Source organism: Phyllostomus discolor, chromosome 1 (assembly GCF_004126475.2).
Source record: "Phyllostomus discolor isolate MPI-MPIP mPhyDis1 chromosome 1, mPhyDis1.pri.v3, whole genome shotgun sequence".
NCBI lineage: Eukaryota > Metazoa > Chordata > Mammalia > Chiroptera > Phyllostomidae > Phyllostomus > Phyllostomus discolor.
The window spans coordinates 143,696,243-143,717,466 of NC_040903.2; the positions used below are offsets into that span (position 1 = coordinate 143,696,243).

Here is a 21,224-nt window from a genome sequence, read left to right on the forward strand (position 1 = left end):
ACATTCACACACTCCTATCCTGGATCACTCACACCGAGACCCACACACATCTCTGCACATGGAAATGCACCTTCGTGCCTGAGTCCATCACACGCTTATACCCTGGACAAAAGCTGCCCCTCCTCCAATGCTCCTCTAGGACTAGTCTGGCCAGAATCTGTGACCTCCTGCTGTCCTTCCCAGAGTCCCACCTCTCCCTTCCTGAGCCTGAGGAATGGAAGAGGGGTGCAGAAGGGTTGCTGTAGAGGCCACTGGCTAGGTCCTGGACCCTGGCACGAAGGCTAACCCTACTGTCCTGGGCACCTTTCTGTGGCTCCTCCCCACTGCAATATCTCCTCTGCCCCCACTGCTCTCCTTCCTAGGGCTTCCTGACCTTTCCCCCCTCCTCCCCATTCATCCCCCCGAAGGCCAGAGCTTGGAGGTTTCCTCAGAACGGCCAGCTCCTGCCTGGAGTAACCCTGAGCCTGAGGTTCAGGGTTGGAACTCAGGGATGGGCTGGAGGCTAGGAAGAGTGGGATGAGAGAAAAAAGATTCAGCAACCTTCCTTCAGGCCCCATCTCTTGGTTAATCGTGCTTTCTCCCCTATTTGTCCTGGGGAGGAGAAGGGAGTGGGGGTTGCTGGGAGATGTCAGCCTGCATCTCCAAGTCTGGGCTCACAAGGGAGAAGGAGGGGGGCAGGAAGGGCACAAGATGTGCTAACCTGACAATTCCCATGGGCACAGCCACCTCCCTGTTTTCTGCATTCCCCAGAAGGAGCTATAGGAAGGAGAGGCTGGAAAGCAGGCAAAAGGAGAAGGAAGTAGGAGGGGAAGAAAGAAGGAGAGGTCTGGCAGCAGCAATGACATACCCCAAAGAGCAGTGCACAGGTGAGCTGTGGCGATGGCTCCAGGCCCTGGCAGGCAGGGCACAGGAGGCTCCGTGGGAGCGGTCTCCCTGAGCTCATCCCTCCAAGTCCTCAGGATCCACTGGGTTCAGTCATCCCTGGCCACCAGGCATGGGCTGGGCCCAGCTACCCTCCCCCACCTCCCTCCCCAGATGCCTGCAGGGCTCTATCCTGGTGGCAGAGAGGAAAGTCAGGGAGAGGATGTGGGAGGGGAAGCCGTGCTAAAGGAGCATTGCTCTGGAGCAGAAGGTCTGGGTCCAAGCCTCACCTCTGCCACTTACTGTGTGACCCTGGGCAAGACTTCCTCTTCTGTAAAGTGAGGATAACTTTTACCTCAAAGAGTTACCATGAGAACTGCACTCAGTAAAGGAGTAATCATTATAGTCATTAGAATGAAAGGTGGGGCAGAGGAGAGCAGATGAGAAGCCCATCACCACCCACCAGGGGTCCGCAATGCACTGCCCTGCCTCTCCCAGCCTGGGCCCTTCGGAATACTCCTCACCTCATTTTCCTCCTTGGCTACTCCGCCTCATCAAGCTGAGAAAATGACAGACTCTGAAGCTGAGATGAGGACTAAAGTGGGAAGAAGAAGGAAGACTGGGGATAGGGTGGAAAAAGCAGAAAAGAGGATGGCAATTAAAAAGGGTCTAGCACCTAGCACAGCGTCTGGCACACAGCAGGCATGCAGTAAGGCTTTGCTGAAAGGAGGACTTGGCACCGAGAAGGGGGCTGGACCAATCTATTGGGTGTCAATAGGAACACGCTGGGCAGAACCATCAATAGTTCTGGGCGGCAGAAAGCGATGGAATTGGAACAAATGCAACCAGCCTCCCACTAGGGCTGGAGCCAGATGCTGTGATGCTGCTCATGCCATATCCTCCACCCACTCTCTGCACTAGGTCCCCCAAGTCCTGCCACTTCTTACAGAGTCTCAGTCTCTGTGGGGAGTCCAGAGTCTCCTGACACCAGTCCTACAGAGAGTTCTCCACCTTCACCAGCTCTGTGCAGGAGTGGCAGGTTCAGGATGGACCTGGCTGGCCTCCTTCTCCTCTTGTTCCTCCAGCTCCGGAAGCTTCTGCAGCTCTGAATACAGCACCCAGGCATCGTTGCGTGACACGTACTCCCACCCACTCTCTCGCACATGAAAGAGGTCTACAGAACCCCCAGAGTAGGCGTCACGGTGGGTGGCATGGGCCACGGCACAGCGAGCCAGGGCGTAGGCCTCCTGAGTGGTCATGTCGTAGCGGTAGCCTCGGTCTAGCACGCCATAGGCGTAAGGAGACCCAGAGCCCACGGAGAAGATGTCCCCCTGCAGGCGGGTGCCATCGCTGTAGACATAGAAGAGGGCAGGGCCCGAGCGATCCCAGCCACACAGGGCAGTAGCCACACACAGATCCAGCCCCCGGTAGCGGGACATCATGGCTGACAAGAGTTTGGCAGCACTGGCCACACTGGGCAGCTGGCCCTCCCTCAGTGCCCGCAGCCGCAGCTCCCGCTGTAACACCCGGTACCATGTGGTGCAGTCAGCGGAGGTGCCAGAGGTGGTGCCCAGGAGGTGCTGGTGAACAGGGATGACCTTGCGTGAGGCTGGACATGCCACGTAGTTGCTGCAGGAGGATCGGGTGTCAGCCGCAGCAATGACTCCATGACGGAAGCGGAAGGCCAGGGTGGTGGTGCCATGAGCCAGCCTGGGGCCCTGGGTCTGCAAGAAGGTTGGAGGGTCACAGCCCCGAGGCACAGCCCAGCCACCGGCCTGAGACAGGTGAGGTGATAGCTCCTGGGTGTCGGGGGCCTGCCACTTGCATACATCCTGCAGAGCCATCCTGGGGCTGAGTGAAGCTTAGAAGTAGGGAGACAAGGATTTGTGAGCTGGATCAAGTAAGGGAAGAGGGACGCTAAGGAAAAGCTTGGCTGCAGCCAGAATTGGCAGGGAAAGCATGTGATTTGTGGCTTCGCTTCTCCCTAACTCCAAATTAGGCTTGGGGTCTGGCTGTTGGAGCAGCCCCCTCCTCCTCAGAGGACCACTGAGGGAGGACAAGATGAGTTTCCAGCGCTGGGGAGACGCTGCCCCTGATACATCTGAGCTTCACCTAAGGAGTCCCCTGTCTGTCATCCTCCAAGGAAAGGAAGTGCAAATGAAGGGAACAGAGCTAGGTTCCTCTTGTTTTTCCTGTCCCTGCCCTGAAAGATCTCACAGCCTAGGAGGAGGAATAAACACACATCAGTGCTCTAAAGTAGTCAGAATAGAGTGATGTGGCCCCATGGAGACAGGAGTTCTAAATATGAGGTTCCCGCCTCAGAGGTATGGGGCCAGGGAACTATGATGCTCCCTCACCTCACACTTTCACCTCATGGTCAAGGTGGGAAAAGAGAAATAGATTGAGACAAGGACAAAAGAGAAAAGAACAAGAGAGCCCTGGGGTGAGGGTTTGGGGTGGAGAAACACAAATACCTTTTGGAAAGGCAAGGTAGTGAGGGGACAGGGGTCAGGAAAATTTTCACTTGGAGCTCTCTTCCCCCTCTGCTTTGAGGGTAAATGTGAATCTGCACCCACACACAGAGATGGCATTCCTGGCAGTTCTCCAGCAGTATCTTCTCTACTTGTGTTACATAGTTCTGTGTATATAGCTGGAAAAAGTCTGATGACCTTCTCCGTCCTGGTTCCCTTTCTGCCCAATAGTTCACAATGACAAGAGATTGGTTCACAGTTCCCAGGCAGGAGAAACAACTGACTTTGACCCTAAAATGCTGAGTCTAAGTCTTAGACCAACCAGGTGTTGTCAAGGGGATAAGGATGTTGAATCCTGACAGCTGGCTCTTCAGAAAGACTAAGTAAACAAGAGCAGAGTGACAAGCTGCAACTACTTCTAGCACCACATGGAGTATATTTTACTAAACATTGCAGCTCAAAAGGTTGCTATAGGAGTAGGTTTATTCAAAGAAACAGACCCACACACAAAGGAAAGAGCCTGGACCCTCCAGATATCATGATGGTAGGGCTGTGGTATCATAGATGCCTAGGGTCTCAATTCAAAGGGCAAATGCAAACATGTCATGGGAAGACTGGAGAAACCAGGAGGTCATGCTAAGGTCCAACCAGCTCTTCTCCCTTCCTTTGTGTAAGACCACATGGAAATCTTACTAAAGAGATAAGAATGTTTCCTCTTTCTAAAAACTACGTAAGTCTTAGACTCTTTATACAAATTTTTTTATGTATTTATTTTCAGAAGAGGGGAAGGGAAGGAAAAAGAGACATCAAGGGAAGAAAGAAACATCAGTGTGTGGTTGCCTTTCATGCACACACCCCCGCCGAGGATCTGGCCCACAACCCAGGCATGTGCCCTGACTCAGAATTGAACCAGCAACCCTTTGGTTCACAGGCCAGCACTCAATCCACTGAGCCACACCAGCCAGGGTAGTCTTAGAGCCTTTATATATGGATAGATGGTCACCTCCCTAGGTCAGGCCATTGTCAAGTCAGATTTGGACAGTGGAATGGCCTCATAATTGGCCACCCTCCAATTTCCCCATGTAATCTTATCTTCCACACTGACATTTTTTCCTAAGGTATCACTCAAATCTTGTGTTTCCTCTACTAAGAAACCTTGAAGGACTACAAGATCAAATCCAAACCACCTCTCCACCCCAGGCCAGCATTTAAGCCCTACTATGGTCCAATCCTAATCCATCCATCACAACCTCTTTTCACACTATCACCCACCTCCCCTTCATTTATTTGAATCCTATCCTTCAAAATCTGGCTTAAGTACCACCTAGTCTGAAAATTCTTCCCAGATGTGGGTAGAGAGAGAAGAGTCTGTGGGTTTCAGGAGCAATGGGACCCCACTGGCACGTAGGGATATGAATCCAGACCTCCTTGGCAAAGCCTTCCTGGATACCAAACCTCACCCTAATTTATACTGACCTCCTCTCCCACCTGTGAACTGACAGCATTTATCATTTTCCTCCCCCCACCACCTTATTGAGATATAACTGACATATAACAGAGTGTAACCTTAAGGTGTATGTACAATGTGATGATTTGATACATCTATATTGCAAAATGTTTACCACAATATGGTTAGTTAACACATCTTTCACTGCACATAATGACCATTCTTATTATTGTTGTTACGGTGAGAACATTTTAAAATCTACTTTCTTAGCAACTTTCAAGTATAAAACATAGTATCATTAATGCTGTACATTAGATATCCCAGAACTTATTCCTCATAAATGAAAGGTTGTACCTTTTGACCAATATCTCCCCATTTCCCTAACCCTTGCCCCTGGCAACCACCACTTTATTCTGTTTCTCTGAGTTCAGCTTTGTTAGAGTTCACATAGGTAAGATCATATAGTATATGTCTTTCTCTCTCTGACTTATTTCACTTAGTATAATGCTCTGAAGGTTCATTCATGTTGTCATAAGTGACAAAGTTTTCTTTTATATGGCTGAATAATATTCTATATATATATAGTTGTTTCCAGGTCTTAGCTACTGTGAATAATGCTACAATGAACACTGGGCTTCAGATATCTCTACGAGATAGTGATTTCATTTCCCTCAGATAAATACCCAAATGTAGGATTTCTGGATTATATGTTCTATTTTTATTCTTTTCTGGCAGCTCCACACTGTTTTCCATAGTGGCTGTTCCAGTTTACATTCCCACCAACAGCAGTACCTCCCCTTTTGAGGTCTCCACTTAACTAGGTAAAATGTAAAAGCGCCATAAGAGAAGTACAAATGTTATTAGTGTCAAAGTGAAAGAACCACTGGGAGAAGTCAGTAGGAGGACTAGTTGCATTGCACAGGTGACTGCAAAATAATACCTGCTAAATACTAACCAGGTGTGAGACACAGATAAGGATCTTCCGCTTCATTACATTCTGATGCTGGGCTTGGAAATGGTTGCCAAATTTCAGCATTAAAAATACAACACATGCAGAATTTTCTGAGGAAAGGAAGGGGCTGAGTTTGAGTATTAGAGGAAAGTGAAATTTAAATATTGATCCATGTTGCTTGCTGTTAGAATCCAACAGGGAAGGCCGGACGGACACTGACTTCATAAAACCATAAAGCAAGAGGCAACATTTCATACTTTTGCCCACCTCTTTTCTTGTTATCGGTCCCAAAATGCTTGAAAACTGGAGGTACGTGGAGAGAGGGAGAGACAATGAAATATAGCACATTCTGAATCAAGAGCTTGTCTTAGCAAGCTTAAGTTAGAGAAACTCTTGGTACATCTTTACCAAGCCCCAACTCTCCTCCAGCCTCTGACACGGTAAATGACTCAGCTATTCAGGAGATGAACTCAGAATCTAGATTATGGATTAACTGGGCTCTTCGCTTTTCTTTCTTTATTCTTTTACCTGCCTTTCGGACACTTCATTACCTACTAGAATGCCCACCAGAGGGTGGGAGTAAAGAGAATATTGAATCTTAAAAATTGGTACTGATAGAGAACGTGGGTAGGGTGGTGATTAAGACTATCAAACAAGAGGTATAGCACTTTTATTTTGTTGCGCTTTTACCACAAGGAAATGTGGCTTAACTAATTTCACAGGAAAATTACCTTAGAGTAGATCATTATTTTATCCAGTAAAACAAAATGGTAATTTCAATAGCCTTAATAGGGTGCTGAAGCAGTAGAGATGTAAACTATTGCTTGGACACCTGGCTGGGCGGGGATAACTTACTGCTAAGGGTTTAGAGCAGATTTTCAACCAGTCACGCCCTTCTCAAACATGGCCGGCCTCACTTCCCTTACTCAACAAGGACGTTTCCAATCGCTTCTAAGGAATTTGATCTTAATGTAATCCAATACTGTTTGCCTGACAAAACCTAAAATGGCAGAGATATATGCCTTTAGAATTTTAGGCCAATTTTCTCCCCCGTTTGGCGAAGATGGTCCCTTGCGTCTGGCTTTTGTTTTGGGGGGCGTGGTTGCCAGGAGTTAAAATGGCTCCTTTCTGGGATAGATTTAATGAGAAGAGAAGCTGTGTGGGCAGGGCGTTGCCAGGCCGTTATCTACAAGGCGTTCCGGGAGGCAGCTCATTTTGCCCTTACTAAACATGGCGCTGGCCAGTGTGTTGGAGAGCTCGCTACCGGTGAACCGGCAGGGGTATTTCGGATTCGGGGGTCGTGCGGATCTGTTGGACCTGGGTCCAGGTAGTCCCAGTGATGGGCTCAACCTGGCCGCGCCCAGCTGGGATGCCCCAGAGGAGCCAAGAATCGAAATACTTCATGGAACCACCACCCTGGCCTTCAAGGTGCGGACGCAGCTGTGGAACCGGATTAAGTCCCGCGCGCCCAGACCGGATCCCGCAGTGGCGGCGGCCGCGAAACCCAGGCTGAGCCTCGTGACTCTTGTCCCGACTCCGGCAGTTTCGTTGTCTTATTGCCCCGGGAGGCGCTGGTTCTTGCTCTGGCCGGAAAGAGGGACGGTGGGGATGGGAGTAAGAGGGAGAAAGAACCCGAGGCTGCTTGCTTCGATTCCTAGGCGACTTCAGGTTGCGTCTGCCGAGAAAAGGGGAGGCTGCAGCCGCACCGAACTTAGACAAAGGGAAGGCAGTTGTAACCATTCACCAAAGGTTTTGGAAACTGGCCCCTCTAGGCCAGGGTAACCGAAACGCTACGACTAGAGAGGGATCTTGGAAGGGAGTTCTGTACTAGGCCAGACTACCGGGATTCCTGGCCCAGCTTTGTAATAACTTGCCGTGCGATCTTGGGCCAGTCTTTCTATCTCATTAAACCTGTTCCTCATCCATGGGATATGTTTAAGCCCATATCACGGGATTGATGTGAAGTTCATGTGACATTAATATGTGGAAAGATGTGTTACAGCGACTTTCAGCCCTTTTCATCTCATGGCATAAAAGTAATTACAAAAATTTTGTGGCACACCAAAAATAATATTTTTTTAAGATCCGACAAAAATAATATAATTTTTATTTGTTCACACCAGGCGGCTAATGTGTTGGCTGTCATTTTTTTACTTGACAATCTAAGGGAAAAGAGGTCAGTGTCCCTGACTAAAAAGCCAGGAATTGCATATTTTAAAAATTCTTGTTAACACACCAGTATGCCTCTTGTGGCACATGGGTTGACAATCACTGGTATATTGTGAAGTATAAAATGACAAAGGAGATGTTTTGGGTTGCACTGATATAAAAGTTAATGTCATGACTTTTTGTGGTCTAACCTGTGGCCTGCTTTGTGTTTTCCCCTGATCTTAACAGTTTCGACATGGAGTCATTGTTGCAGCAGATTCTCGGGCCACAGCGGGTGCCTACATTGCCTCCCAGACAGTAAAGAAGGTGATAGAGATCAACCCTTACCTGCTGGGCACCATGGCTGGGGGTGCAGCAGATTGCAGCTTTTGGGAGCGGCTGTTGGCCCGGCAATGTCGAATCTATGAGCTTCGAAACAAGGAACGCATCTCAGTAGCAGCTGCCTCCAAGCTGCTGGCCAACATGGTGTATCAGTATAAAGGCATGGGGCTGTCCATGGGTACCATGATCTGTGGCTGGGATAAGAGAGGCCCGGGTGAGTTAAGATTCAACCACATAATTCTTGGGCTGACACTACAGAGAGCAGGGGTTGGATGAACAGATGCGAGAAAGAAAAGGCTTTATTTAGGTCAGTGCTGAGGATTTGTTGATTAGTTTCTCAACTCTTTGTTAAAGGAAGGCACTGTAGTGTAGAAGAGGGCATGGTGTTAGACCAGCTGTGTCATTGACTACTCATGTGACCTTAGGCTGGTTGCTTTTTTTCTCAGTACCTGTTTTCATATTCTGTTACATTGGTTAAATTATGTAACACACATAAAGCACGTAGTTACTGACACATAATGTTTTTGCTTCTATTCTCTCTCCCATAAGATAATAAGACCTACAAAAAGTGTATAAGAGAATTGAAGTACATAATAATAGACGTAAAAACTCTAGTCAGTGTCATCTAAGAGAAGTATAATATGAGCCACACATAATTTCAAATTTTCTGATGGATTTTTTAAAAAGTAAAAAGAGCCTTGACTGATGTGGCTCAGTGGGTTGGGCATCCCTTGTAAACCAAAGGGTCACTGCTTCAATTCCTGGTCAGGGTACATGCCTGCGTTGTAGGCTGGTCCCCAGTTGAGGTGCCTGTGAGAAGCAACCATTGGATGTTTTTCACATCGATGTTTCTCTCCCTCTCTTTCTCCTTCCCTTCTAAGAATAAGTAAATAAAATGTTTTTTAAAAGAATAAAAAGAAAAGGGTGAAATTTTAACAATTCATTTAATACAAAATACCTAAAATAGCATTTCCACATGTGGCATTAGTCCCATTTCAAGTGCTCAGTAGCCACATGTGGCTAGTGTCTCCTGAATTGGACCTCGAAACTAATACATAGGAAGTAGCAACTCAAAAGTTAGTCATTTCTGTCCTTTTTTTTTCCTTTAGGAATCTTTGACCTAGAAGGAGCCTTGATGCTAATCTTTCTTTGCTTGATATACTCACCATAGGTCTTATTCTTATCATCTTTGAAAAGAAATTCCTTAGCCTAGTTTCCTTTCCAGTGTATAAAAACTTTGTCAGGAAGTTCAGCCTTGTATCAGATGTTAGCACCAACTTTAGTCAAGTTGGAATACAGGTAGTCATTTTTTGTGTAATTGTCCCCCTTTATGTTTAAAAATAATTATTTCTTCCAGTTGTTTTTGTTTCATCCATTTATCTGCTTATTAAATGCCAAATTTTTCTCTGTGAAATAATTGTGGGATACCCACCACTTTTTCACTCACTTTGGAGAATATTGGTTCACTACTCAATGGAGGATGAATGAGGAGATTAAAAAGTGGATGTGGGAGAGGAGCTTAGTTTGTTCCTTTGAAATTGAGACACTTTTCTCTTTGAAAGGTGTGAAAGAACAGTTCCATATACCTGGTCTATTGGTATATATAGACCTGTTCAGCGCTGTCCAGCAGAAATGAAATGTGAGCCATACATGTAGTTTCAAACTTTATAGTAGCCACATTTTAAAAATAAAAACAAACAAATTTTAGTAGTATATTTTATTTAATCCAATAGATCCAAAATATCATTTCATCATGTGGTTCTAGCTTCATTTCACATGCTCAGGAGTCACATGTGACTACCACATTGGACTGTGCAGATCTTTTATAATATGATTTGGAACCCTAGGCTTTATTATCTATTGTGTGATATATGTCTTATGCCCCAGATAGTCTAAACTTTGAGGGCTAGGATTGTTTTAAATATTATTTCCCACTGATGTTCTGTGCTTGAAACCTAAGTCATTCGAATTATACTTGCTTTTTGATTATACATAGAAGACAGATAAGGCTGTTACTACAATGTGAGGTGAGATGGGGTGATATGTTGTAGAATCCTGGAGTCTTAGTATTTATTTGATTCCTTTGGCTTTTTATTTTTTTAATATTTGTTTATTCAATTATAGCTGTCCCAATTTTTCCCCCTTTGCCATCCTCCATCCAGCCCTCCCCTCGATCCCTCAGTCCATCCCCACGAGACCACTGTCCATGTCCATTGGTAATCATACATGTTCTTTGACTACTCCCTTTCCCTTTCTACCATTCCCCCCCCGCCCTTTCCTCTGGTAGATGTCAGTCTGTTCCCTGTTTCTATGTCTCTGGTTCTGTTTTGGTTGTTAGTTTATTTTGTTCATTAAATTCCTCTTATAAGTGAGATCTTACAGTATTTGTCTTTCACCTACTGGCTTATTTCACTTAGCATAATGCTCTCCAGTTCCATCCGTGCTGTCACAAAGGGTAGGGAGTTTTTTCTTTCTGCTTTGTAATATTCCATCATGTAAATGTACCACAGTTTTCTAATCCACTTATCCACTGATGGGCACTTAGGCTATTTCCAACAATTGGCTATTGTGAATAATGCTACAATGAACATTGGGGTGCATCGATTCTTTTGAATTGGTGTCTTGGGATTCTTAGGGTATATCCCAGCAGTGGAATTGCTGGGTCAAAATGCAGTTACATTTTTAATTTTTTGAGGCTATTCCATACTGGTTTCCACAGTGGCTGTACCAGTCTGCATTCCCACCAACAGCGCACTAGGGTTCCCCTTTCTCTACATCCTTGCCAGCACTGGTGGTTCGTTGATTTATTTATTAACGATAGCCATTGTGACAGGTGTGAGATGATATTTCATTATGGTTTCTTTGGCTTTTATTTTTTTAAGTAACTTTATAACAGTGCTTTTCTCTTGTATTTTTATTGGTCTCTCCTAGGTTTCAAGAGTGATAGAGCCCTGGCCATGTAGCTTAGTTGGTTAGAGCATTGTCCCAATGTGCCAAGGTTGTGGGTTCAGTCTCCGGTCAAGGCACATACCAATGAATACACAACTAAGTGGAACAACAAATTGATGTTTCTCCCTCTGTTTTTGCCTCTCTGTCTCTCTTTCTCCTTTCCTCTCTTTCTATAAAGTCAATAAACAAAAATTTTAAAAAGAGGGAAAGAGTTCTGTGTCATGGGGGATGAATTAGACGTCAGAAGGAGTGGTCATTTGTTTTCCTGCTAACCTCATCTCTCTTTTCAGGCCTCTACTACGTGGACAGTGAAGGAAACCGAATCTCGGGGGCTGCCTTCTCTGTAGGTTCTGGCTCTGTGTATGCATATGGGGTCATGGATCGGGGTTACTACTATGACCTAGAGGTGGAAGAGGCCTATGATCTGGCCCGTCGAGCCATCTACCAAGCTACCTATAGAGATGCCTACTCAGGAGGTGCGGTCAACCTCTACCATGTCCGTGAGGATGGCTGGATCCGAGTCTCCAGTGATAATGTAGCTGATCTACATGACAAGTACAGTGGATCTACCCCCTGAAGGAGGCGTTTCTTGGGGTGACTTGCTAGTAACATGGATACAGCTCCGAATTCTATAGTGGAAGGATCCCCAGTTATATTGATTGTTTTTTTTAAGCTCTGGTGCATTGACCTCTATGTGTTACCAGTTGTTAATGAGCTGCTACAGAGGTGATGATTTGTTTTACTTTCTTGATGTTAACATTACACTACTCGACCTTAGCCTGTGTTGTGTCTTTTGTCCACACTGTCCCTCCTCCAAGCACTTTACAGTCAAATAAGCTAGGACAGTGGGAGGGAAGTGACAGGAAATTACAGGAAACAGTGATGTGAAGACATTGTCTAGTGAATACATTAATGTCCCCACTTATGAAGCTAATAACAAAGGAGAAGGAGAGGCAAGGAGGAGGGAGAGACTTCCCGATTCTGTTTGCAAAGAGATGAAAAGTTGATGAGGCGGAAAGATGCATAGGGCTGGACCAGGCAGAGCTGTAGAGGGAAAAGCTCTTACCCTGTGATGGGGGAGGGTAGACTGATGCTATATGCAGAGCAGAAAGGTGAAGAAGGTAAACCTTGAATCTTAAACCAACTGGACACAAAAAGCTTGGACCCTGTGAAAAGAGAGGACAAAAAGGTGAGTGTGAAAGCAGTAGTGACCACAGGCTTGGTAGCCCTCCAGCGTGCATGTCTGTTGAGGACAGGGAGGGATGATGGCTTATATCCTCCTGGGCAGGAGGTAGCACAAAACTCACTGGAATGGAGTGGGTGGGGAAGAAGCCCTGCTGAGAGCAAAGAGATGGCTGATTTATCATTCCCAGCACTGAGGGGGCTCCCAAGCTATGGTGCCAGCAGATGGCAAGGTCTCTTGTTAAAGAGAAGGCATAGACATAGGGAAGGTGGGGGTTGATGGGAGAGGAAGGCACGAACAATACTGCTTTGCATTTAGTTAGCAAGAAGGAAGAAAGTGGTGGTGAGTGACAACCCAGTGTCGTGTTTTGAGGCTAAGGGCTTGGGAGGGCTCATTCATAGGAATAGAGGGGTAAGTACTCCTCCATGTGCTGTGGATACCTTCCCTTATAGCTTCCCTTCCCCCTCGGCCTGTGTAGTCGCCTTATTGATTGATGAGGGCTGTCCGCCAGGAGCTGATCAAGGCTTGTTAATTGCATTTGTCAAATGCTGGGAAATTGGGAATTAGTGAGATTGGAGAAGGGAGTTTGGAAAACAAATGACTCTCTTGCCTAAGAAGATTCATTTTGCCGAAAAGTGCCTCAGGAGCCCCTGGAGTCAGGGAGCTGTTGGCTTGTACCTGAACCTATAGAGCAGGGAGGAGCTATTGGCCAGTGGTGAGCTGTGTGAGAGGCAGAGGTACAGTCACCATCCTCTCACATAGGACACTGGTGTACAGATTCTTTTTAAAGCCTCACTTGAGGATATGTGTATTGATTTTAGAGAGGAAGGGAGAAAGAGAGGGCAACATCAATTTGTTACATCTTGTACGTGCTCCAACTGGGGATCAAACTGGTAACCACCTGAGCTACTTGGCCAGGCCAGGTTTGCAGATCTTTTTAAAAATTAGAACCCTTCTTTAAAATGAACTCTTATGAGAAATCCCAATATCTGAAAGAAATCAAGTCAAGTTTAAATAGAGCTGAGGGGCTCAGAGCCTTAACCACTGAGCATCCCCCTCCCTGGAGCCACTTCCCACATAACTCCCCTCTGCCCTAAGGAACACAGTTTGAAAATAACTGCCCTGGAAAATAACCTTGAGAGTGGAAAGAAAGTTGAAGATTGGAATTCTTTTAATTTTTTCCCTAAGATTTTGTTTATTTTCAGAGAGAGGAGAAAGGGAGAGAAACATTGATGTGTGAGAGATGCATCAATTGTTTGCCTCTCACATGCCCCTTACTGTGGGCCTGGCCTACAACTCAGGCATGTGCCCTGACCAGGAATCAAACTGGCAGCCTTTCCATTTGCAGGCTGGTGCTCAATCCACTGAGCCACACCAGCCAGGGCTGAATATTAGAATTCTTTTACTTGACCCCAGAGATCATGAGACTGCCTAGGCTCTTAGCTTATGAATAGAAAGTCTGGAGAAAAGAGATGGTCTTGAAGCAGTCTGCCCTTGCCCTGTTTCTGTCTCATGCCTGGCTTTGGCAGTGGTTTGACTGCCAAATGGTTTGCCAAATATACACAGTTATTCTTCACTAACTGAGTTCTTATGTTCAAGCAAGAAATACACTCTGGCTGGTGTGGCTCAATGGATTGAGTGCTAGCCTGCAAACCAAAGAGTCACTGGTTCAGTTCCTAGTTGGGGCATGTGCTTGGATTGTGGGCCAGGCTCCCAGTTGGGGGTGCATGAGAGGCAACCACACATTGATGTTTCTCTCCCTCTCTTTCTGTCTCTCTAAAAATAAATAAATAAAATCATTTAAAAAGAGAAAGAAAATACATAACCAACAATCCCATGTTCTATTCTAGCATATCCCTGTTTCTCTCCTCTTCTGGATCTTGGATAAAAGCAAGACTCACTTAATTGAGGAGATCAGTTTGTGGTAGGTTTTTTGGAAAGAAATTAGAGCAGAGATAGAGGAAAACTGCAGGACTTGAAGCCCAGTGCTATCCGCTGTGTGCTGTCTGGTTTCTCGCTGCTGGGGACTCGTGGGTAGTGGCTTTGTAGTGATGTTGTATGTCTCTGTTTGTGTGGGATGATGGATGCCGCATAGGGTTGGAGAGATGCTGTTGAGTGGAGTGTACCAGTTCAGGGACTCCCATCAGATTCAATTTCCCAGTGCAGTCCTCTTGACAAAGGATGATGGAAAAGAAATAGCCTTAAATAGCTGGAAGATTAATTTCTCTCAGCTGTTCCCAGGCATCCAAGGGACAGGGCACTTTAAGTGATGTCTGACAATTTCTCCTCCTTCCACAGATAGCACAGTAATACCAAAATCTAACTCCTCAGGGTAGGTGATGGGACTAATATGATTAAACAGGGAGCAAATACTCCTTGAGGCTCCATGCTTTCTCTTGCTAGCAGGGAATGCTGTGGAGTTGAAGGCAAATGTGCCATATAGCATCTCCACACTAGGCAAGGGAGGGCTGTGGGGAGTAGCATCGCACTGCAGACAAATAGAGTGTTCATGAGGGACAGTGAAAAGGTAGGAGAGTACAGGGGATGGGGGAGCAAGGGCACAGTGAAAGTAAATCAGGGACTGAAGTGGAATAGTTACTGAAGGTTCTGTCTTCAGGCAAAACCAGGAGATCAGTGTCTGGATACCCTCCTCAGCTAGCAAATTAGAAAACTGTCAAAGCTATTTGGGGAGTGGAAGGACATACTCTTTGAGGAGAAATAAAACAATGGATTTATTCTGGTACATGGAGTCTATGTGGTCTGCTACAAGAGACAAGGGAGTAAAGTGAAAAATAGGTGGAGAAAAACTTGGGGGAACATGTCTTTGTTTCAGAAGTGAAGAGGATGACTGGGTCAATGGAGAATTTACTTGAGCCTATCTCATTTGGTGAGTACAGTTAGGTTTTTTATTTTGTGTTATTTTTGTTCTGGTAGAAGAGCCATAAAGATTGGGTATTTTGAAATTGACCTGCAGCAGTGATCTCAAGACATGATTAAGTGATTTATGATTTAAAATACATGTATATTGTAACCAACCATCTCTGCTGTTTTTTGTTTATTTTTTAAATGCTAGTTTCCCTTCAGGAAGCCAGAATCATACTGGAAAAGCTTTAATTATAGTGAGCAAGAGGAGAGAGCAAACGCAGCAGTCAGAACTACCCTGATCAGCAGCTGTTGCCACCTCCTGCCTAACCCAGGCCACTGCCTCTGTTCCCCGCTCCCACCCACATCAGCTGACTGTCCACATTCCTGCAGTGCTCTCCCCGGGCTTGGCCTCAGAGCCAAGTCCTTGCTTCCAGGGGCTATGCCCTACTGAAGCATTTCAATAAAAACAATTTCTAAAATGTCTCATTCGCAGCTGTTAGTGGGTCAGGCAGAAGAAATTCTACCCGTGTCAGCTCCTTGGGTTTGTTCAACTCATTTCTCCCTGAAGCTTTTGCCTCTGAGTTAGGTGCCAAGCCCAACTTGGTACCAACCCTTTATTGTTCATATTTAACTGTCAGCGGCCCTGGATATCTGACCTAGCTTATTTGATAGGAAGTCAGACATGGATTCAATCTTTTCTGATGCCTCCCCCTACTCCTTGCCCTCATCATCCTCTCAGGCTGCCCCTTCATTTTTTGTTTTTAAACATTTTATGTATTTATTTGAGGGGAAGGGAGGGAGAATGAGAGGAAGAAAAAGTCTGTGCAAGAGAGGTCATTTGGTTGCCTCTCACACCCCCCCAACTGGGGACCTGGTCTGCAACCCAGACATGTGCCCTGAGTAGGAATTAAACTGTTGACCTTTTGGTTCACAGGCTGGCATTTAGTCCACTGAGCCATACCAGCCAGGGCCACCACTTCTTTCTCATCTCCCTTTGCTTGGGTTCATGTTTTCTCTCTGCTCTCTCACTTTAAAAAATTCCCTTTTCTTTCCTCCTTAGAATTTAAATAAAAAGCAATCAATCAATAAACCAAGTGCTGCTTATGGACTTAAAATGTAACAAGAAAAGGTTATCATTAGCTTCTGGGTACCCCAAAAGCTGCTACTAACAGAGGCAAACACAGATGGACTGCGAGAAAGTGAGCTAGAGAGAACAAGAGACAAATGAGAGGCAAACAGAAAAGCGACTCGGACATCGAGAGTAAGATTGAGGAAAGTGAAGAGGGAGACATGGACATGGCAGAGAAGATGGATGGAGACATTGATGGGCAGAGGTGGACTGTGAAGGGAGGTCAAGGAGTGGGAAAGGAGACTCTGAAGGACAGTGATAGAGTGGGCAGAGAAATAGGGAGGAAGGAAGTGGCTGGAAGCTAATGCGCAATGAAACATGTCTCCCTGGAGACAGATAATTTCTCCAGCCATACATAATGAGCACGTGCCTCTCTGTGTGTTGCCCCTGTACTGTCACAGTCACTTAGATTCTGCAAGAATCTGTCCATGTCTACACTGCTTTGTGCAAGGTTGGAAAGATTTGTGCCCTTTCAGAATAACTTCAGTCCAACCATGCCAAAGACCGATAAGTAGAAACCTCTCTCAGAATAGCAGAGAAAGTAAGGATTACAGATTCAGTAACTTAAAACATTTTATTTTTATGTTCATGAAGAGATCCTCTCTCCCCTCACCCCATACCCCCTGGCCTCACAGCTCATACATCCCTAACACGTCCCCTTTTTTCTATGCATGCTCAGGGCCATGGCTGTTCACATAAAGAGAAGGGGACACAAGCTCCCAGGAAGGCAGGAATAGCAGATACTTTCCATGAGAAGGCAATAAACCCAAGTAGGGATGTGGGCAAACACACAGGGCAAAGTCAAGGAGATATTTTTGCAACTACTACAGCTCTCCTAGCCTAGCCTCAACCATCACCATCCCTGGACATCATACATTCTGAGCTCCCCCATGCACACAGAGTACTACATAGGCCATTTTTCATGGCAGCTTATTTCAAGTGGTGGCACATGGTGTTGTCTGATTAGCAGGAATTCACTGAGCACCAAAGTTCTGTGGAAGGGTTCATAATCACCCTGCGTCCCTTGACCCTCGAGGCTGCATTCACAGCTTAATCTTTAGAAAAGAAAGCAATAGAGCATTTTAAACCAGGAGAACAGATTAAGCATAGTCCCACATCCCTAAGTACCTCCCAAAGAGGAAAATGTGCATAAAGGTGGGAGTCAGCCTTGAGTCAATAGAGCTCAAGTGTGGTCCTGGGCTAGGTTAGCAGTGTTCTACATCTCATTTAAATAGCCTTGGAGGCATGTGCTATATTGAAGAGCATCTATGTAGGGTCTCTGGTTGTTTAATGATATGCCTGTCTTCCTTTTCAGTTAAACAGTTACTATGTTTGTACTTTGTTCCCCAGTGTCTAGCATGGTGCAGGATATTCAGTAGAGATAATATAATAGATGTATTTTTAAAGAACAAATGAATGAATGAATGATTTCACTATGATATCCTTGTACCAGTGATCCTTACTTACCTTTTGAGCATTGTGACTCCATACTATTGTTGAATTTCAAGATGTTATTTGCAGTTCTTAAACATACTGTGAAAGAGATTAATTTTTAAAAATTAGGACAAATTAAAAATTACTTGCTTTGCCCTGGCTGGCGTAGCTCAGTGGATTAAGCGCGGGCTGCGAACCAAAGTGTCGCAGGTTCGATTCCCAGTCAGGGCACATGCCTAGGTTGCAGGCCATGACCCCCAGCAACCGCACATTGATGTTTCTCTCTCTCTCTCTCCCCCTCCCTTCCCTCTCTAAAAATAAATAAATAAAATCTTTAAAAAATATGTTATTTAAAAAAAATTACTTGCTTTAAGGAATTTTTAAAAATGTTATGCCACCCTGGCTAATGTGGCTCAGGCGGTTGGAGTGTCACACTGTGGATTTGATTCCCAGTGAGGACACACTCTTGGCTTGCAGCTTCCATCCCAAGTGAGGGCACATGCAAGAAGCAACCCATTGATGTTTCTCTTTCACATCAATGTTTTTCTCCCTCTCTTTCTCCCTCCTTTCCCCTCTCTCTAAAAATAAATAAATAAATAGATAGATAAATAAATATTTTTAAAGGGCCAAATCTAAATGTCTAAAGCGAATATATTGGGGAGAAAATATAGACAACTATAACTGAACAACAATAACAAAAATAAAGCAAATATGTTATTTATATTTTAATTTTGAAACTTTTCAAAACTTCAGAAAAGTTGAAAAATAGCACAACAAATACCCATAGTCCTCCTCCACTTTTTTTGCACTCATTTCTTATATTTTTTATTTTATTGCATTTTAATTCTTTTGTATTAATTGTATTTTACTGGTCTTTAAAGAAAAACTTCCCAACCATTTATATAATTTTTTTGCATGTAATAATCAGTCAAGTTTGGAACTTTTTTCTTTTAAAATCTAACCTGCCCTCATTCCTGCTACAATATAAACTCCTTTCTTTACTATTCTTGAGTACTATTCTGGGCTGCCTGCTGTCTTCCTTATTTTTCCCTTTGCATTATCTTTCATCTTTCTGTAACTTTAGCCCTGGCCGGTGTAGCTCAGTGGGCTGTGTACAAAAGGATCACTGGTTTGATTCCCAGCCAGGTCCCCAGTAGGGGCCATGTGAAAGGCAACCACACATTGATGTTTCTCTTCCTCTCTTTTTCCCTCCCTTCCCCTCTCTCTAAAAATAAATCAATATTTTAAAAAATAAGTAAAATCTTGCCCTGGCTGGCATAGCTCAGTGGATGGAGCGCGGGCTGGGAACCAAAGTATCCCAGGTTCGATTCCCAGGCAGGGTACATGCCTGGGTTGCAGGCCATAACCCCCAGCAACCGCACATTGATGTTTCTCTCTCTCTCTCTATGTCTCTCCCTTCCCTCTCTAAAAAAATAAATAAATAAATAATATCTTTTAAAAAATTATAAAAAAAAATAAGTAAAATCTTTTTAAAAAATAAATAATATATCTCAAGAAATGTCATAGGGGGTTACAAACACTATTGATGATCAGAGGAAAGACAGCTTGACTTACATGGGTTCAGAACAAGAGGACAAAAGAGGATAAGACAGCAAAACAGAGCAGATTTTAGTGTAGGCACAGACTAGTGAATGCTCAAAAGCGCAGCTTCTGGAGTCAGTGGACCTGGATTCGAGTTCTAACTTCACAGTGTCATTAATTCAATCACCTTGAGGTAAATCACCTTCCCTTTCTGAGTCCCAGTTTTCTCATCAATAAAAGAAGCAGTATAATAGTACTTGTCGCATAGAATTGATTAAATATAGTGCCTGGCATCAAGTAAATCCTCAGTAAATGTTGATTATAGCAACTGTTGTTAACAGTTCTGTTTGCCCTTCATCCTAACATTTATGAAAATAATCACTTGTACACTGGAGGATAGGGGTTGTCCTAGTATATTCCTATCAAAAGCTAATGTTCTCTTGGTGATTTCCTGGCTGACTTGTATTATTTTTAAAAATTAATGGAAAATATAGGAAAGGAAACACTGCCACCTCACTTTCATGTAACAGGGAAAGCTGTTGCCAGGGTTGCCTGCAGCATAAGCTAGGGTCCTCCTAGGGCAAAAACAACACTAAAGGCAATGGGTCTTTATGCTGAGAACAAGATCCTATCAAGACCATGCTAGCCCTGGCTGGTATGGTTCAGTGGATTGAGCGCTGGCCTGTGAATCAAAGGGTTGCTGGTTCCATTCCCAGTTAGAGCACATGCTGGGTCAAGGACCAGGTCCCTGGTGGGGCAGGGGGTGCGCGAGGGGCAACCACATGTTGATGCGGTTGATGTCCCCCATCTCTTCTCTCTCTCCTTTCCCCTCTCTCTAAAAATAAATAAACTTTACAAAAAAAAAACCATGCTAGATGCTCTAGATATAAGAATTTGTAGTAAACTGTTCTCTGGTTCTCGTTTGTAAATGGGGATGCCAATAATCTGCCTGTTTAACACTGACACAGTGAGATTATCTAATTTCATATTTCATTTATCATTCATTTTTACCAATTATCCTGGTAATGTCCATTGTAGTTTTTTTTCCTGACCCAGATTCAATCAAGGATCATATTTTGAATTTGTTATATCTCTGTATTGTCCTTTAATTCGGAAGAGTCACCTTTGTGTGTAGCTTCCTTATATCCATATTTTGGAAGTGTTTAGGCTATCTACCTTGCGGAATGTTGTGAGGATGAAATCAGGTAATATTTTTAAGAGCAGTGCTCTTGAGGCAGTGAGGTATAGTGGTTAAGAACTTAGGCTCTGGAGCTAGATTTTTCTGAGTTGAAATCCCAGGTCTCTTTCTTATTAGCTGTATAACTTTAGCAAAACTATAATGCCTCTCTGTGCTTTAATCTTACCTATAAAATGGGGGTAATCATGCCCACCCACTACTGGGGAGATTAAATAAGTAAATGTAAAATGTTCACAGCAGTCCCTTCATAGTAAGTACTCATCAACTGTTAGTTACTACAGAAGGCAATTTATTCATTTATTTGAGAGAGGGGAAAGAAGAGGGAGGGAAGGGGAGGGAGAGAGAAACATCAATTTGTTGTTCCACTTATTTATGTATTCATTAGTTGATTCTTTTTTTTAAAAGATCTTATTTATTTATTTTTAGAGAGAAGGAAGGGAGGAAGAGAGAGAGAGAGGGAGAAACATCAGTGTGTAGTTTCATGTGGCCCCCACTGGGGACCTGGCCCACAACAAAGACATGTGACAAAGGTATGTGCCCTGACTGGAAATCAAACTGGTGACCCCTTGGTCCACAGCCTGCACTCAATCCACTGAGCTACACCAGCCAGGGCCATTAGTTGATTCTTGTATGTGCCCTGACCAGAGATGGAACCCACAACCTTGGTGTATTAGAAGGACGCTTTAATCAACTAAACTACCAG

At 44.7% G+C, this 21,224-nt stretch overlaps 2 protein-coding genes across 2 annotated transcripts; one reads left to right on the plus strand and one right to left on the minus strand.

Moving 5' to 3' along the window:
- Positions 1-1,635: 1,635 nt before the first annotated feature.
- Positions 1,636-2,705, minus strand: PSMB11 (proteasome subunit beta 11). The gene has a single exon (XM_028505371.2). It carries the CDS (start codon positions 2,703-2,705, stop codon positions 1,875-1,877), a length of 831 nt encoding a protein of 276 aa, XP_028361172.1. The 3' UTR covers positions 1,636-1,874.
- A 4,228-nt stretch (positions 2,706-6,933) lies between these two features.
- Positions 6,934-11,947, plus strand: PSMB5 (proteasome 20S subunit beta 5). The gene is made up of 3 exons (XM_028507059.2): positions 6,934-7,159; positions 8,129-8,435; positions 11,461-11,947. The coding sequence occupies exons 1-3, from the start codon at positions 6,962-6,964 to the stop codon at positions 11,745-11,747; spliced, it is 792 nt and encodes a 263-aa protein (XP_028362860.1). The 5' UTR covers positions 6,934-6,961; the 3' UTR covers positions 11,748-11,947.
- Positions 11,948-21,224: the final 9,277 nt, after the last annotated feature.

Excerpts from the sequence above, each read along its gene's own strand:
- PSMB11 (XM_028505371.2), bottom strand. The coding sequence starts at position 2,705 with ATGGCTCTGCAGGATGTATGCAAGTGGCAGGCCCCCGACACCCAGGAG.
- PSMB5 (XM_028507059.2), top strand. The coding sequence starts at position 6,962 with ATGGCGCTGGCCAGTGTGTTGGAGAGCTCGCTACCGGTGAACCGGCAG. Across the intron at positions 7,160-8,128 it reads CCACCACCCTGGCCTTCAAG|TTTCGACATGGAGTCATTGT; the intron begins GTGCGGACGCAG and ends TGATCTTAACAG. Across the intron at positions 8,436-11,460 it reads CTGGGATAAGAGAGGCCCGG|GCCTCTACTACGTGGACAGT; the intron begins GTGAGTTAAGAT and ends CTCTCTTTTCAG.